The following is a 17,600-nucleotide window of genomic DNA, read 5'->3' on the forward strand; positions in this document are numbered from 1 at the left end:
ATGTATGCGGCTAATATTTTTCCAACTATTGAAAGCCTGAAAGAACATTATCTCGTGTTCAGCAACAACACTTCGATTATTTCTTAAAGCCAATAATTTTAAGTACAAAACTATAGACAAGCGACAGACACTAATGGAAAGTACTAGAATAATTTCTTTAAGAAACAATTATATCAGACAGATAACTGAGTATCGAAAAATAAAACGAAATATTGTTTATTTAGATGAGACCTGGTATGATACTCATGACACCGTGAAAAAAAGTTGGACAAATAATAACAAAAAGTGTTTCAACTCAGTACCGCCCAATAAAGGAAAGAGGATTATAATTTTACACTGCGGTGGAGAAAATGGATGGATCGACGATGCATTAATATCTGCAAAACAAATTAAAAACGCGTCTCTGGATTATCATGATGATATGGAAAGTTCAATTTTTGAATCATGGTTTGAAAAATTTCTTCCGAAATTACCCAAACACAGTGTGATTGTCATGGACAACGCATCATATCATTCAAGATTAATGAAAAAAACTCCAAATAATAGTTGGAATAAATTACAAATTCAGGAATTTTTATTCAAGGAAGATTTGTATTTTGAGGCATCTTATACTAAAAAGCAATTGTTGGAGGTTACTCATAGTAAACAGTATGAAAAGGAATATGTTGTTGACAACTGTGCTCGTAGTAACGGGCATACTGTGATTATTGTACATTGAACCCAATAGAGTTAATATGGGCTCAACTTAAAGGAAATATAAGGAGAAGAAACGTTGCTCCTAAATTTTCGTCTACTGTTCTCCAGTTAATTAGAAGAGAAGTTACAAAAATCACAGCAACCAACTGGAAAAATGTAATAAAACATGTGATCGGAGTGGAAAATGACTATGTTAAATATTTACCAGCATTAACCAAATTAACTATAAATTTAGATGATACGAGTGATACTAGTGATAACAGTGACTCTGAGTAGATAGTAAGTACTTAATTCGAATTAGGTGTTAGATGAAACCTTTATTTCTATTGTAATTGTAGATATTCTCATTTTGCTTATAAATCTTTGAAAACAGGATATAAACACACTCCTTGATGGGACAAAAATTATTAACGTTTTAGAGGAGTATGTCAACTAAAACTGTCACTGTCACAATGGCAGTTGCCAAACTCGTCCGATACGTCTAAAGGTGAGAAACAATAAGTAGAATGTAAATTTATAGGTTTTTATCGCTCAATCTCCCACCTCCACTAGTTTCATTTCTTTTTATCTCATAACTTAATGTGTTTTCCATCTCTTGCGTTATTCTGTCGGTTATTAGCGAGCTCATCACTGTATAGTTTAATATAAATATACATTAAAACTTTTTAAAATACGTTCACCGATAATAGCCATTTCCTATTTATTACAATGACAGCAGTAGGTACTTTATACTTATAATTTTTCAGAAATTAATGTAACTTGAATTGACTATTTCATATTGTGTTTTTTACAATACATAATTAAGACAGCATGGTTAATAATAAACAACCAATTATTCAGCCGAGTACTACAAGTATTAGTAAACAAAATTTATTTTTGTAAATTATAATTTTAATCTCGAGTAGATGATAATTATATATATTTTTTCTAATTAAAACAAAAAAAGGTCGTAGAAAAGGTCACTCTGGGCAAACTTCATCATCGTGAGTAATAGCCTTCATTAAATGCTTGTTGAATAATATACTATTATTAACAATGTTTTATATAAACCATTTTACAATAGGTTCTGTTCAGTTGAGTAGATTAGTGTTATCACTCCCAAGATATATCACAGAAGTTAACAACACCGATATTTTTTATTTAAACTTTACAGAAAATGAAACTTTTTGGTAAATAAAATTAAATGAAAGTAAAAACTTTTATTTAACCCTACAATGCGCAATGTAGCTAATCTGATACAAATGTATTCAAACTCACTTGATTTATTTGTGTATACAAATATTTCTCCGCTGCACATTGTAGGCGTTCAGGTACACCTTTATGCAGCTCTTCAATAAGAAACTATTTTTATTATCGTTGCGCGTTCGAACTTTTGGCGCATTCCACTACCGTTGTCGGCTTATGTTGCACGTGGTGATTCTTTAGTGAAGAATTTTATAATTTGTGATTATTTTCGTTGATTTTTTTCTAAGTTTTTGGACGATTCAAGTGCTATAAGGTTTGTATTTAAAAATCAAAGTCATACATTATTCAAATAATATACTTTTTTCACTGTACATCCCTTTAAAATAGACGTATCAGATCTGATACATTATGCTTGAACGTAAATTTTATTTTCAGCGCCAATTTCATGCAAAATGATGCGGAAGTTCGATATGAAAAAGATTCTCAGTGAGAAAGAATTGGAAGAAATTGCTGAACACTTTTTCGATAGTGAAGACGACTTAGATGATCCAGATTTTAATGAAGATGACTTAGGTGAGTTCAATGATAATGACTTACTTTCTCTACCAATTGAAATGGAAGACGGCACGGTTTTACAAGATGTCGTTAATGATGATATGCGAGTAGAGGAAGAAGAATATGTCGAAAATGAGGAAATTCCAGAACTAGTTCCAGAAGTTCCCAAATTTGATAAGGCAGTGTATAAAAATATTTTATGGCGTAAGAAAAATCTAATTCCAAATGAGGATGCCTTTAAATTCAGAGGTAATACGGAGTTACCAAATACCATAAGTGATCTTGAAACACCGTTCTCATTCTTCCAGTATTTTGTTGGCCCGGGTCTCTTGTCAAGAAATGTTGATGAAACCAACTATTATGCTTTGGAGAAGGACCCAAATAGACCAGCTAATGTAACTGAACATTTTTTTTTTTTTTTTTTTTTTTTTTTTTTTTTTTTTTTTTTTTTTTTTTTTTTTTTTTTTTTTTTTTTTGGCTTAGACTTATCGTCATACAGCCAGACACAAAAGGACTAAGACAGTCATCATTATAATTATTTACCTAAATGCCCTATAAAACTAAAAGATTATTACATCGATATTAGGAGAACAGGGACACATTCTTCTCGCCTAGGGACCTATCAAGGCATTTATTTATATAAGACACAACAACACTAGGTCACGGAGAGGAGGAAGTTATACAAATGGTTTAAAACAAAGGTAATAAGATTAACTAAATAATTTTTAGAGAATTATAATGATAATTTGCTGTCTTTTAAAAATTGAATTAAGGAGTTGTAAATATCTACAGAGCCAAGTGATAATAAATATAGTATATTCCAAGGTGCTGCTATTTTATATTTTAATAAATCATTTATAAGTTTGAATGAGTACACTCTGTTTTTACAACAACCAAAAAATATATGATCTAAATCACTTTCCTCTCCACAATGCTCACATTTGTCATCATCCAAAACCTTTATTTTAAATAAGTGCTTTGGATAACATGCGTGTCCGAAACGTATTCTAATAATGGAGGTTATGTGCCTCCTGGAGGCTCTAAAAGACTTGTACCAAGGAAATTTGGGAATATCTGGCTGAATTATCGAGTATCTATTTTGGTTCACAAAAGAGTATTCCTTCCACTGGTAGCTCCACTCTCGAAGCAATTTTAACTTGCAAGAAACAATACTGTCAGAAAGCGTCACTTTATGTAGAATACCAGTATCGGATAAAATGCTGAACATGACATCAACTGAACTGAACATGACATCAAACAATTCATAGGAATATGCATTTATATGTCTATAGTACATATGCCCGATGTGAGAAATTATTGGTCACCTACACTTGGGTTTGATAAAATAAGTAGTGTTATGAGTTACAATAAGTTTGTGAAGATTCGAAGTTACCTGCATTTTAATAAAAACTCAGAAATGAAACCAAGAGATCACCCTGAGCATGATAGATTACATAAGTTACGACCCATCATCGATGAGCTGAATGAAAAATTCCAATCTGTTCCATTACAGGAATACCTTTGTGTTGACGAGCAGTTATGTGCAACTAAAGGTAGACATTACATAAAACAGTATCTTCCTTCGAAACCTCATAAATGGGGATACAAACTATTTGTACTTTGCGGAACAGACGGTTTTTCGTATAAGTTTGAGATTTTTACTGGAAACGAAAATAATCTCAAATACAGAAAATCAGAAGAGCCAGATTTGGGATCCAGTGCTAATGTGGTCGTTCGATTATGTAGAAGTGTACCACGTAATTTGAATTATAGAATATATTTTGATAATTACTACACCTCAATACCTCTTGTTACTTATCTTGCACAAAATGGAATTCTATCTCTAGGAACAATTCGAAGAGGACGAATTCCCAACTGTAAATTGCCTAGTGATAAGGAGTTGATGAAGAACGATCGAGGCGTTTCCCAAGAATATGTGGCTGATGTTGATGGGGTAGAAATTTCGTCAGTAGTGTGGAAAGACAATAAAATAGTGACGCTTGTATCTTCCTTCACGGGAAAATTACCTTTAACGCAGGTGAAAGGCTTTGACAGAAAAGAAAAGAAACCAACTGAAATAGAATGTCCTAATTTAGTAAAAGAGTATAATAGACACATGGGAGGTGTCGATTTACTAGATGGATTGATAGGAAGATATAAAATCAAAATGCGCTCTAGGAAATGGTATTTACGAATTTTTTATCATTTGATTGACATGACCATAATAAATGCCTGGCTGTTATACAGGAAAGTCACAAAAAGTCGCGGAGGCAACCATTTATCTTTGGCAAAATTTCGGGTAGACATTGCATATTGCTTATGTAATCAAAGCTCTTCAAATTCGAATAAAAGAGGACGACCAAGCGATCTTGAGAAGAGTATTCAAGAAAAAGAGAAAAAATCTGTGTCTACTTCTTTTATACCGCCTAAAGATGTTCGTCTAGATGGATTTGATCATTGGCCTGTTTATGATGAAACACGTCAAAGATGTAAAAAACCCAATTGCAAATCGTTTTCGTTCATTAAGTGTTCAAAGTGCGGTTTACACTTCTGTTTGAATAAGAACAATAACTGTTTCGTGAGTTTTCATAAAGACTAATTTTTTTTTCATATTTACATGATGTAGCAAATCTGATACATGTGAACTTTTTTCTGTATAAACATTTTTATTTGACATAGATTTTTTTTGTTATTTTTTTATTATTTATATATGAACATTCAGTAAGAAAAAAATTTTTTTGACTCGAAAAAAAAAATTGCGCATTGTAGGATTAATTTAAAATTAGATATCTACGCTACTGTTAAATAAATTATATATGCGGTCATTCTGACAGTGCTGCCATTTTACTAGTATTTTACTTGCTCTGGTTCCTATAAATTTTCTCACGAAATTACGTGCCGACTATAATAACCTCTACAATTGTATAACGGTACAATAAATCTCAATGTAACCTGATACGCAATAAAACGTTTTTATCGTTTTCTGAAAACATGCTACTTTTTAGATACGAGTTTGCGTAAGTTAACCCTCAAAATATATTGCTGTTATACCGTAAAATACTTTATAAAAACTGCGTCCGAATTACAATGGTGAAATACTATAACATTTCATACACTGTTTTACCCTAGTATGACCGACAGGAATTTTTATCTTCTCCAACGGTATATACGGATAAGGCTTTTTTTTGGCACTGCATGTCAACAACATTTTGTGTTTGTTTCCCGGTGTAGGTGTTACAACTCTGTGATTAACAGTTATTTTAAGTGTCAAATATTAGTGTAATATGTCGTCTAGAACTCTAAAAATATTATCAAATGCTAGTAAAGCAAAATGCACCGTAAGTACAGAGATATTTTTATTTGTTATAATTTGTTATAATTTGAAGTTAGATGTTTCGCTTTTTATTACTTTTTTATAACTCCTTCTATTTAATCGGTTCTGTATGATAGCCATGGTAATAAAATCCTTTAACCGTCTGAATTATTTTACTTTCAGGAATTGGAAGACAGTGAGAATGTCCAAATAGCTGGCATGAATCAATCAGCAGTAAATGTTATGTAAGTGAAACTGCATAATGTTAAACAATTTTAATAGTTAACTGGTATAGCTTTTATATTTTTATTGTACAGGAAAGAACTTAGCAAATTTTTCTCTTTCTTAAATTTCCATTGCCAGAATCAATTATTGGTCTTGTATATTTTTTTGCACCCTGCTTGGTGATAGGAGGGCTAATATTCTCTATTAAAAAATAGACATTGTTTTCAGATCCGAAAGATACTGTCCCTTTGGAGTATTCTTTCTTATGTGATGACGAAATGGATGATTGTGATAATGATCCAGATTTTAACCCTACTTCGAGTAGTGATGATTTTGACGAAGACAGTATTCACCCTACAAAACTAAAAAAGAAAAGCGAGACCGAGAATAGGCATGCATGTTATAAAAAAATAAACACGAATGGCTTGAAAACTGTCCTGGAAACGCATGAACAAACAAAAATGGTAAAAACGAAGAACATTTTGAGAAAAATAGTAGTCGATTTTCCGGAAAGATTTTTCTTAACTGGAAGTTCTCAAATTGGACTAGGCAGAAAAATAGAACATAAAAATTAGCAAACTCAGGAAAATATGGGAACATTTGAGAAAATAAAAAGCAGGGAATATCAAGATAAACAAATTAGTACAGCGTCAGAAATTACTGTTATTTCCGATAGAGCTGTAAAATTTAAGACGCTCAATGCATGACAAATTTTACTTATGTACAAAATCAACAAGATAATGCAAACAAAAAAATATGTTGAAGAAAGTTAAACAGGATTCAAACTAATGTAACTAACTACCTGGATATCATTGGGCATGATATAAATGAGAACAATAATTTGGAGGAAATGGAACAAATAAAAAATGGCATAGATTTTTAAATACCCAAATGACAAACAACAAAAATAAACATTCAAGACAATCCTGTAATTGTAAAATGAAATGCTGCGATAAGATCACTGCTGAAGATAAAGTTGTTATCAATGAAGATTACTAGAATATGAATCGACACTTACAGCGAATATGGCTTTCATCTAAGGTTACCGAAGAACTTTGTAACGTTATAAACGTCACATCTCTATTAATTTATATTTTAATAATTATTTCATTTTAATTTCTTTATTAATTTATTAATTTCTTTATCTTCAGTTTAATTTTTACTATTTTTTTGTTTATAAAAATAGTTGGCGCCCCTGTTTTTCTCTTCTTCCTCTGTCTTTATTTTCTCTCTTTCTGTCCCATAGAATAAATATTTGCCCTCTCACTTTTGTTCGGCAGACTATTCTGTTCTGTGTTGACTGACAAGCTAGTTTCATGATATCTATACCAACATTCTATGACATCTGTGCTAACTTCATTCAGTCTCCCACTTTCTGTCAAAACAACTTTTCTGTAGTGGGATTATTTTTTGCCTCTTTTTGAAATTTATAAAAGAAGGCAAAAATTATTATAAGACTCATTTTTATGGTCTACAACTTCTCTTGGGGTAAGTACTTTCATTGTGATATTTATTCTATAATCCTGACCGCATTTCCAATGTAACCTTACTTTCTTTCGAAAGCACATTTTTTTTTTCTGATATATGCATTAGGACTCTTTAACAGAATTTAACTAAGTAGTAACATTCATATTTCATTTTATCCTTGCCATACGCTATTTGTTTAAGTGTAATTTTGTAAGATGGCAAGGAAGTTAAACCTTTCTTTTTGATGTGTTTCTAATGCATGTTGTTTCTTATCCTTTTAGTTTATTGGAGATATAAAACTTATTGGTTTACTGGACAATTTAATTGGTTTATTGGTTTTATTGGCATATTTGGAGTTCAATAATTGGTCCGGACATACAGCCACGTGTGACTGAAGCAATAAGTAACACTTATAACTGTTAAGCTTTGGCAGGGTTAATTATTGTTTTTTTTATTGATTTAAATAAATATGATTGGTTAAAATTTGTCTTATTTGCTATCAACTGAGAACTCAGGTTCAATCCCTAGTTTAAGACAAGACGAACTCACCCTTGAGATACTGAGCTAGGCAAGGTATAGACGATAAGCTCCCATGGTTGATTGAGGTATTATTTTTACAATAGTATTTCAATTCTCTTTGGTAGTCTTATCGTTACACATTGGCGCCCAACCGTACTTGTTTTATTCAGGGAATTGTGCTCTGGGTTTTTGGTTTGGTGGCAAATAACAAACTTTAATAAATACTTTCTTATTTATATTTTTTGTGTGTTCATATTATCATTATTTGCAGTTAATTTTAATATTTCCATATTTTTGACTGTTTTTATATATTTTCACATGTTTGGTTAAAAAGTATTACCATTTTTATATATTTCAGCATATATATTTTATACTCAGATATTTTTATATGTTTTTTTCTGATGGTAGGTACTTTTATACTCTTTTGAGTGGTTTGTTTTTTTTTAACTTAACCAGTTTTTGTGGATAGTGTATTTTAATTACTTTTTTAGTTTTTTTAAAATTATTTCTTCAAGATGCTACCTAAACATTTAAAGACAGATGAATTATCATATGAAATTCTTATTAGGAATGTCTCTGTCCCAAATACAGTAGAGGAAAAACGAAAGATCCTTGCTGGACTTCTTTCTCAGGAAGCCAGTAACCGTAGTTTTTCTGATGTTTCTGTTAATCTATCTTTTGATGTTGATTACCAACAAGCTTTAGCTTCCTATTCTGACCTATTAAGTCTTATATCTGATTATTCAGGTACAAAATCTGATAGTAGATTCAAAGCTTTCAGTTCTCGTTTAACTCATTTGTCTGGTAGAATCTCCCGTCTACAGCCAACTTCTGTAGACGAAGAAAAATTAAAAAAAGCTATCCGCTATGATTTGTTGAAATTAGAAGGTACTTTGTCTGACATTGTAGATCAAACTGATATGGTAGACCAACCTGTTGCTTCTACTCCTGATAGAGTAAACCTTAATTATTCTCAATCTTCAGCCTCACCTGTTAAGTCTGTTCCTGTTTATAAATGGGGTATTAAAAAATTTTCTGGTAAAGAACCTCTAATTCCATTTCTCGAACAGATTGAAACTTTAAAGTTTTCTAGGAACTGCACTGATGAAGATTTATTCATCTCTGCAGGAGACCTATTTGAAGGTGCTGCTTTTACTTGGTGGCATAATCACTTTACAAAAAAGTCTTTTAATTCTTGGTCTGAATTAGTTGCTTCCTTAAAGGAAACTTATTTACCTTACAATTATGAAAGAAATTTGTGGGAACAAATACGTTCTACAAAACAGTCTTTCAAACAACCTGTCTCTGCATATATTTCTTATATGGAGTCTTTGATGCTCCGGTCTTCAAAATCTATTCCTGAGTGTGAAAAAGTAGATGAAATCATTAATGGTCTTCTTCCTGATTATGTCAAGGCTCTTGCTTTCCAGGATGTGGAATCAGTTGCAGACCTTACAAAGTATTGTAAGAGATTTGAAGCCGCTCTTACTATTTCTTCTCGCAGTAAATTTTCTGTTGAGTCTCTTTCTTCTTCTGCTACATGTTGGAACTGCAACATGACAGGCCATACTTTTCAAGTATGTAATAAACCCAAGAGAAAGTTTTGTCATGGTTGTGGGTTTAAGAATATTACCACAAATGAATGTAGCAGATGTTCAAAAAACGGTTTGAAAGAACATTCCAGGGAAAACTTTTCGAAGACATTCAAACAACCCAAGTCAGTGAATGTGTCTAAGAAAGTTATACCTAAAACTACTTCTTTTATATCTAATGATAATTTAAGCACTTTTTCTTCAGTACAATCTGAAACTTTACCTTCTTCTAGTACTTCTGTTCTTTCTAGTGGTCCTTTAAATTCTAAGGTACATTTAAATTCTACTTCATTATTAGATGTTCATACTAATGATAATAGACCATATATTTCTATTTCTGTAGGTAGTGAAACAATCTCTGCACTTCTTGATACTGGCAGTAATGTTAGTATTATTGGTTTTCCTTCTTTATTTTTACTTAAAAAACTCAAATTAGCACTTAATTATGATGTTTCAAGTCAACTCACTACTGCTGATGGAAACATTCAGAGTATTTTAGGATATGTTTGGTTACCTGTTACTTTATTGAGTAAAACTCAATCACTTAAAGTGTTAATAGTTCCTTCTATTTCACATAAGATGATATTAGGTATGGATTTTATTCGTTTGTTTCAACTTTGTTTGGATTTCTCAAATTTTTCATTTAAGGCTACAGATTTATCTACTTGTGTAGTAAATACTGTTAGCAGTGCTGAAAATCTTTCTGACATTCAACAGTCACAACTTAACTCTGTTCATCGTAGTGATTCTGTAAATGTAGTAACTGACTCTCTTTCAAGAATTCCTGAAGTATCTCAAGTTTCTCTCTTGAATTTATCTAATTTAAAAACAGATGCTTGGTATAGGAATATGATAGGGAAAGTTACAGTAAACCCTAACTTATATCCTGCTTTTAAGGTTCAGGATGATGTTCTTTATAAATATGTTTTTTCTAGCTCAAAGTTTTCTGATTCTTCTCCAGAATGGAAAATTTTTGTTCCTTCTCCACATAGGAAGGAAATTTTGCAAATTTATCATGATGATCCTACAGCTGCTCATTTAGGTGTCTTTAAAACCCTTTCTAGGATTTCAGAATTGTATTACTGGCCTAAAATGAGATCTTTTGTTGTGAACTATGTTCATAAATGTAAAGTTTGTGCTTCTTGCAAGCCTTTAGAGAATATTTCTCCTATATTTAATGAAGCTCAGAAGAGAATACGTCACTCTTACAATACCAACACTAAACGCTACAATTTACGTAGACGTGATGTAAAATTTCATGTAGGTGACAAAGTCTGGAAGAAAAATAATATCCTTTCAAAAGCTGTGGATGATTTTTTTGTTAAATTAGCTCCCAAATTTATTCCCTGTATTATACATAAAATTTTATCTCCTTTAGTATATAATCTTAAGGATCTAGATGGTAGAGACCTTGGTAATTTTCATGTGCAAGATATTAAGTTAGATGTTACTGATTCTAGTGATGATGAGTCTCAATAATGTTGTATAATATAGTAAAGCATTATCTTTTATCTCTTTATATTTTGATATTTCTGTAGTTATGATAAACATACTAATCTTATTTATTTGACATTACCCTAACTGTTTATATATTCCTATTATTTTACTTTGGGTAATTGTTTTTGATTTTGATACAATTAAAAGCCTCATCCAGCACTTTATGTATGACAACATGGTTAGTTGCATACATTGTGTTTTAGTTTTCCTAGGATACATATATCCTAAGGAGATTTTGGGCCAGATTATATGAATCTGTGTTCCTTTTTGGTCTTTTAGAGACAATTAATATACCGTAGTAGGTATATATATTTTTTTGGATGATGTGTTTTTTCTTATTTCTTTTGGAGTTAAAATAATTCTAAGCATCTACTTTTAGAAATCTGGTGTAGAATTATGGCGCTTTGAAGTTTGATTGTAGTATACCTACTTTCACTTGTTTTCTTCTATTTTTGTAAACTATATTTATGCAGTACTTTATTCTTTTGTGTAGATCCCTGGTTTATATTTAGTGAGAATAACATTTCTTATGTATCATTATCTTATTTTCATTATTAACTTACTCTTAGTCTTCTAAGACTTGTTTTATGCAGTTACTATATCTCTTTTGTGTAGAACTTTGTCTTATTTGACATATCAAGTAAAGTTTATATGTATTTTTGAGTTGTTTATCAATAATTACATTTGCATATCAATGTCTACATGCTTTTACTCATTTTATAATTTTGATATTATTGTTACCTTACTTTAGGTACTCAGTTATCCTGAGTACTAATTTTTTTTGAGGTTCATTCATTAGCAGTATTCATTAACTATTCATTTTTGTGAGATATGATCTCTATATTATGTATTTACCTGACTTTGCTTATTTGTCTTTATTTTTGTATACTTACCTTTGACTTTGATTATTAACTAGACTTCATACTATGTGTATAGAATGCTATTTTGCAAAGGAAGTTGTTGTACTTCCGAAGAAGAATTTCTGAAGACAGAATTCTTCAACAATGTATATCTGAATATATCAGATGCATTGCCCCTTTGTTATTATTATTTTTGTTATTGTGGGCCTGAGCTTTGATGCAGATCTACATTCGTACCACTGGATCTTCCTTAAATGGTGGGTTATCTCCAGGGTATGGCGTCGGGGGGTTCATGGCACATAGGGCTGTCGTCTCCGAGGAGCGCTGTCGTGGTTTAACCGTGGGCTATGGGCTACTGCGTTCATACCAACATGGTTTCAATTGATCCTTTGGTAGGGTCCATGTACAGTACCAAAGTCTACAGATACCTGATTAGTTTAAATTAATATTCTCCATTCATTTTTAGTCTGATGAATACTACAATTCATTGGGTAATATGCATTTATATTCCCCTGAGCATCCCCCTCAGAAACTGTATATTATAATTATTAAATTTTTATTATAAACTTTATGCTACACCATCTTACTGCTTACTTTATAACAGTACCTATTTAATTTCAGTTTAATGAATACTGAAATTCATTGAGTAATTTTTTTTATTTTTCCAGAGATAATCTCTGTAGTAATTTATTAATATTAGATTAATAATTTTAGTGTGATGAATACTACAATTCATTTGGTAATTTTTTTTTTATTTTCCCCAGATTAACATCTGAAAATTATTTTTTTTTAAATATAGCAAATTTGAGTTATACTTTAAATTTTTTATGAATAGTAATGTATACTTAATTACTTATATTCATTCATTTAATTATTTTGTTATATATATTTTTTAAATAACATATAACAAATTTTAGTTTGACGGATACTACAATTCGTTGGGAAGTATTCAATTTCCCTGAGTAATACTCTAAATTTTTTTTTATGATCATTCTTTTGTTATTATATTCATTAACTTGATTGCTTTGTTATAAAGTATTTATTTTTGATTTGTTACTACAGATTACTACTGCATATATTTATTCCTAGGTAGAACATTGTGTTCTTGTTTTCTTTGAGAAAAATTTCTCAGTTGTGTTCGAAATTTTTCTGATGGGTGGTAGGAGTGTGTAACGTTATAAACGTCACATCTCTATTAATTTATATTTTAATAATTATTTCATTTTAATTTCTTTGTTAATTTATTAATTTCTTTATCTTCAGTTTAATTTTTACTATTTTTTTGTTTATAAAAATAGTTGGCGCCCCTGTTTTTCTCTTCTTCCTCTGTCTTTATTTTCTCTCTTTCTGTCCCATAGAATAAATATTTGCCCTCTCACTTTTGTTCGGCAGACTATTCTGTTCTGTGTTGACTGACAAGCTAGTTTCATGATATCTATACCAACATTCTATGACATCTGTGCTAACTTCATTCAGTCTCCCACTTTCTGTCAAAACAACTTTTCTGTAGTGGGATTATTTTTTGCCTCTTTTTGAAATTTATAAAAGAAGGCAAAAATTATTATAAGACTCATTTTTATGGTCTACAACTTCTCTTGGGGTAAGTACTTTCATTGTGATATTTATTCTATAATCCTGACCGCATTTCCAATGTAACCTTACTTTCTTTCGAAAGCACATTTTTTTTCTGATATGTGCATTAGGACTCTTTAACAGAATTTAACAAAGTAGTAACATTCATATTTCATTTTATCCTTGCCATACGCTATTTGTTTAAGTGTAATTTTGTAAGATGGCAAGGAAGTTAAACCTTTCTTTTTGATGTGTTTCTAATGCATGTTGTTTCTTATCCTTTTAGTTTATTGGAGATATAAAACTTATTGGTTTACTGGACAATTTAATTGGTTTATTGGTTTTATTGGCATATTTGGAGTTCAATAATTGGTCCGGACATACAGCCACGTGCGACTGCAGCTCTCCAGAAGCCACAACTTCTAATTGGAGGATCCAACAGCTAGAACACACAAGCCGCCCATCGAAGCAATAAGTAACACTTATAACTGTTAAGCTTTGGCAGGGTTAATTATTGTTTTTTTTATTGATTTAAATAAATATGATTGGTTAAAATTTGTCTTATTTGCTATCAACTGAGAACTCAGGTTCAATCCCTAGTTTAAGACAAGACGAACTCACCCTTGAGATACTGAGCTAGGCAAGGTATAGACGATAAGCTCCCATGGTTGATTGAGGTATTATTTTTACAATAGTATTTCAATTCTCTTTGGTAGTCTTATCGTTACAACTTTCTCAAAGAAAACTTCAAGAGGGAGGTCGAACAAATATTATAAAGTATGTATAATATATGTGAATGAGAAAGCAAAAATTTTAGCAGATCTAGTCTCTAGAATGCCTGCAAAAAGGGAGCAGTTTTAGGTCGACCTTCCAAAAAACGACGCATCTATAGATTTAATTAATGAAGGTATGTAGTTCATTTTAACTTATTGAAAATATATTTGGTATGTGACGAAAGTTAGTGACTATGTATTTTTTCGTTTTTTGTTATTAGCTGATTTTTCTGTTTTTAGCTGAAATTTAAATAATAGGACATTTAAAGAGATTTCCAATTAGAAGTAGTAGGATTTATTTGTATTTTTGCTTGTATAAAACATATACCTTTAACTAACAAAGAATTTATGTATACAGGGTTTTTAGAAAATAAACACGTAGAAATGTAAAGTTTAACTAACTAAATTTAATTAACTAAATATTTAAGGACCATATATAACTAGTAGAAAACAAAATAAAACGAGACGGATGCGTTAGTTATAAAGCAAAATAGAGAAAGGTTTCCTGAGAAAAGTTAGCCTCCGAAGGGTTACGAGAATATCAAATATTTTTAATTATTCACAATTACTGTAGTGGATAATACCCTGTAAATGTAACACTAGACATAAAGATAAACATAACAGTAAAATACTATTGAAATATAAGTAAAAGTAAATGTAATACAATCCAGGTAACAAAACCGAATGAACAGCAAAAGAAATAAACCAGAACACGATAACTCATCCGACGAGGAGGAAGCCTTCAAAAGAAGCAAAGCTACGTTAAGAACAGCTCCAAAGGATAACATAAAAAATCGACTAATTGAAAGAACTTAAGAAACTACTAGAAGAAATAAATAAGGAGATTAAAACGGAAGTAAAAGAGCTGAAAACAGAAATGAAGGAAGAAAATAAGGAGATCAGAAGATATATAAAAGAAGTTAAAGAAGAGATAAAACAAAATATTGAAGAAATAAAAATCATAAAACTGGAAATAGAAAGGGTGAAGGAAGAATGGACAAAAGAGAAAGAAGAACTGAAAATAGAAAACGAACTAACCAAAACCAATAACAAAAAGATAACGGAAGAATTAAATGAACTAAAACGCTCCTTGGAAAGATTAGACAAAGAAAAAAGAATATAATCATTACGTGTGTAACGAGTCCGTCACTTCAATAATTCTTTATTCACTTTTAATAAAATTTTTAAATCCATATCCTCTTAATAATTTTCTTAATTGTTAAATTCTAAGTTGGTATAGCGTTAAACAGCGACTCCTGCGGCGCTGTAGCGAGACATGATTATCTGGCTAGCAATTAGCGATCTTTCTCGTTTTAACTTTTTGGAAGACAAGTTCGGTTAACTAAGAAGGGTAGGGTGCAAGAGAAGGCTAAATTTGTTTTAAGAATATTAATTTTTGATGGAAAAGAAGAATATGGAGAGTTTTTAGTTGTTTTGTGGTGTATACTATTTGATTTATAGTCACTCCTAGCCGGTAAGTTGATTCAATTATAAATAAAAAGTGTAAAAACCATCAGCCATTTTAACTTCTATAATATCGTCATTTTTCCTTCGTTAGTGATATATCTATCTGTCATTTCTGACATTATTTCATTAAGAAACATTCTGGATTTAGATATAGTAATATTATAAAATCATATCAATTTTCTACTTTACTTCCCGGCCTTAAAAACATATAATTATCCATCTTTAAAACTATCTATTATCTATTAAGAACATATGTAAAAATATTCTGCCTCATACCGTTCTTTTATATTCAAAAATATATCCGTAGCAAGCTTTTCGTTATCTATTTGATCAATCTATTTTACATAAAATATTGTCAAACCATGCGAAGGTCATATTATCTACAAAATCATTAGAGCTTCTTGTTTTGATACGAGCTTCCCAGCAACTTTTTGTAATCTCTTTCAAGTTATTTCATTTGTTAATAAACCTTGTGTTTTTCCCTTCTTTTTATTAAGCGTAAGGAGGAACTAGAACACAATTGTTCTTTTTAGCCTACTTAAGAAGTTAAATCCAGAGTCAAGGATTTTTTTTTCATTAATTTTTTTTGGGATTTATTAAGAGGAAAAACAAGAATTACGTTTTGAATTTACACATTTGCCCGTCACCCTTAGCTGTTCCATCAGAGGTCCAGATCTCTCTAAGACTATTCCCGGACCACTTCAGGGGACCAGCCGGAAAGACCTCCCTTATTTAGCGTGTGGAATATTGTTCATTTTTATATTGTTTTGTTCATTAATCGTTAATAATTTTTTATATTTCTTTTTCAATATTAAATCATATTATTTCATTTAATAATAAAGATCCGTCATTTTTTTAAAATAATTCTAAATAACATAAACACTAATTATCAACTACAGGTCTAGGTTTTAAATCCTCCCTTTTAACTCAGTTGTACGGTTTTATGTGTACACATTAAATCAGAGAGTTGTTGATTGATATTTTATTATTATTATTTATTTCAGCCTTTGGATATCTATCCCGTCAGGATACTGTCCTCATTACTTTATTATAATATTTAATTGAAAGCCGAAGTACAGGGTTACATCCCTAGTAAGCAAGTAAATTATCTTTTTAAGTCAAATCATTAAAATTTTCTTATATTCTATTATTTATAAATTCAGATTATCAGGGATCAGTTGTGTATAATTAAGGATTTTTTTTGTATATAAGTAACTAGATTAACTGTACATAATTGGTGGTGGGTAGCTATAAAAAATTATATTGTATATATTTGGATAAGGATTAAAATTTGTGGTGAAACTAAATATTTTAATTAATACCTGTTTCCTTTCTTATTTCAGCAAACAGCTTTACAATATACCTTGGAAACTTTATGTTAATACTTTCCTGGCGCCCACTCACATTTTGGAGCAACTTCTATAATCACTTTTTACTTACATTAGTTATATACCTATAGATTGTTTATTACCTTGTCATTCATTTTCTTATTCTACGGTCTCTGTAGCCAGCTTTAATTTATTTGTTATCTGTTACATTACTCCAATACTTGTGTTACACACATACACACTTTTATTACACTGAAGTCCTTAACCTCGCAGTCCACACATGTTTTTGTTACATTGGCGGTCCCAACGTGGTGCCTATTCTCAGTTAAGACCGTAACTTATATAGTTATTTTCTTTTCATTGCATAACATTCCTTATTATTTTTGATTCTTTCTTGTTGCTCTTTGTAACTTATGTATTAATTTTTCTTTCTTTATTGAAGCTGAAAGTGTTGTGTATAAATGGATCAGAGGAGTTATTTACAGTAAAGATATTATTGAAGCTATAGAAAAAATTTGTGACATGTCTTTCAACAAAAGTCATCAACATAT

The 17,600-nt window shown here is 30.6% G+C and overlaps 1 protein-coding gene across 1 annotated transcript; it reads left to right on the top strand.

The window, feature by feature from the left end:
• Window positions 1–8,437: 8,437 nt before the first annotated feature.
• On the top strand, window positions 8,438–11,031 carry LOC140450935 (uncharacterized). Its single transcript, XM_072544629.1, has one exon. The coding sequence runs from the start codon at window positions 8,476–8,478 to the stop codon at window positions 11,029–11,031; it is 2,556 nt and encodes an 851-aa protein (XP_072400730.1). The 5' UTR covers window positions 8,438–8,475.
• The last annotated feature ends 6,569 nt before the right edge of the window (window positions 11,032–17,600 follow it).

Source organism: Diabrotica undecimpunctata, chromosome 9 (genome assembly GCF_040954645.1).
Source record: "Diabrotica undecimpunctata isolate CICGRU chromosome 9, icDiaUnde3, whole genome shotgun sequence".
Lineage (NCBI taxonomy): Eukaryota > Metazoa > Arthropoda > Insecta > Coleoptera > Chrysomelidae > Diabrotica > Diabrotica undecimpunctata.

Bases quoted from the DNA above. Each gene is read 5' to 3' on its own strand.
- LOC140450935 (XM_072544629.1), top strand. From the start codon at position 8,476: ATGCTACCTAAACATTTAAAGACAGATGAATTATCATATGAAATTCTT.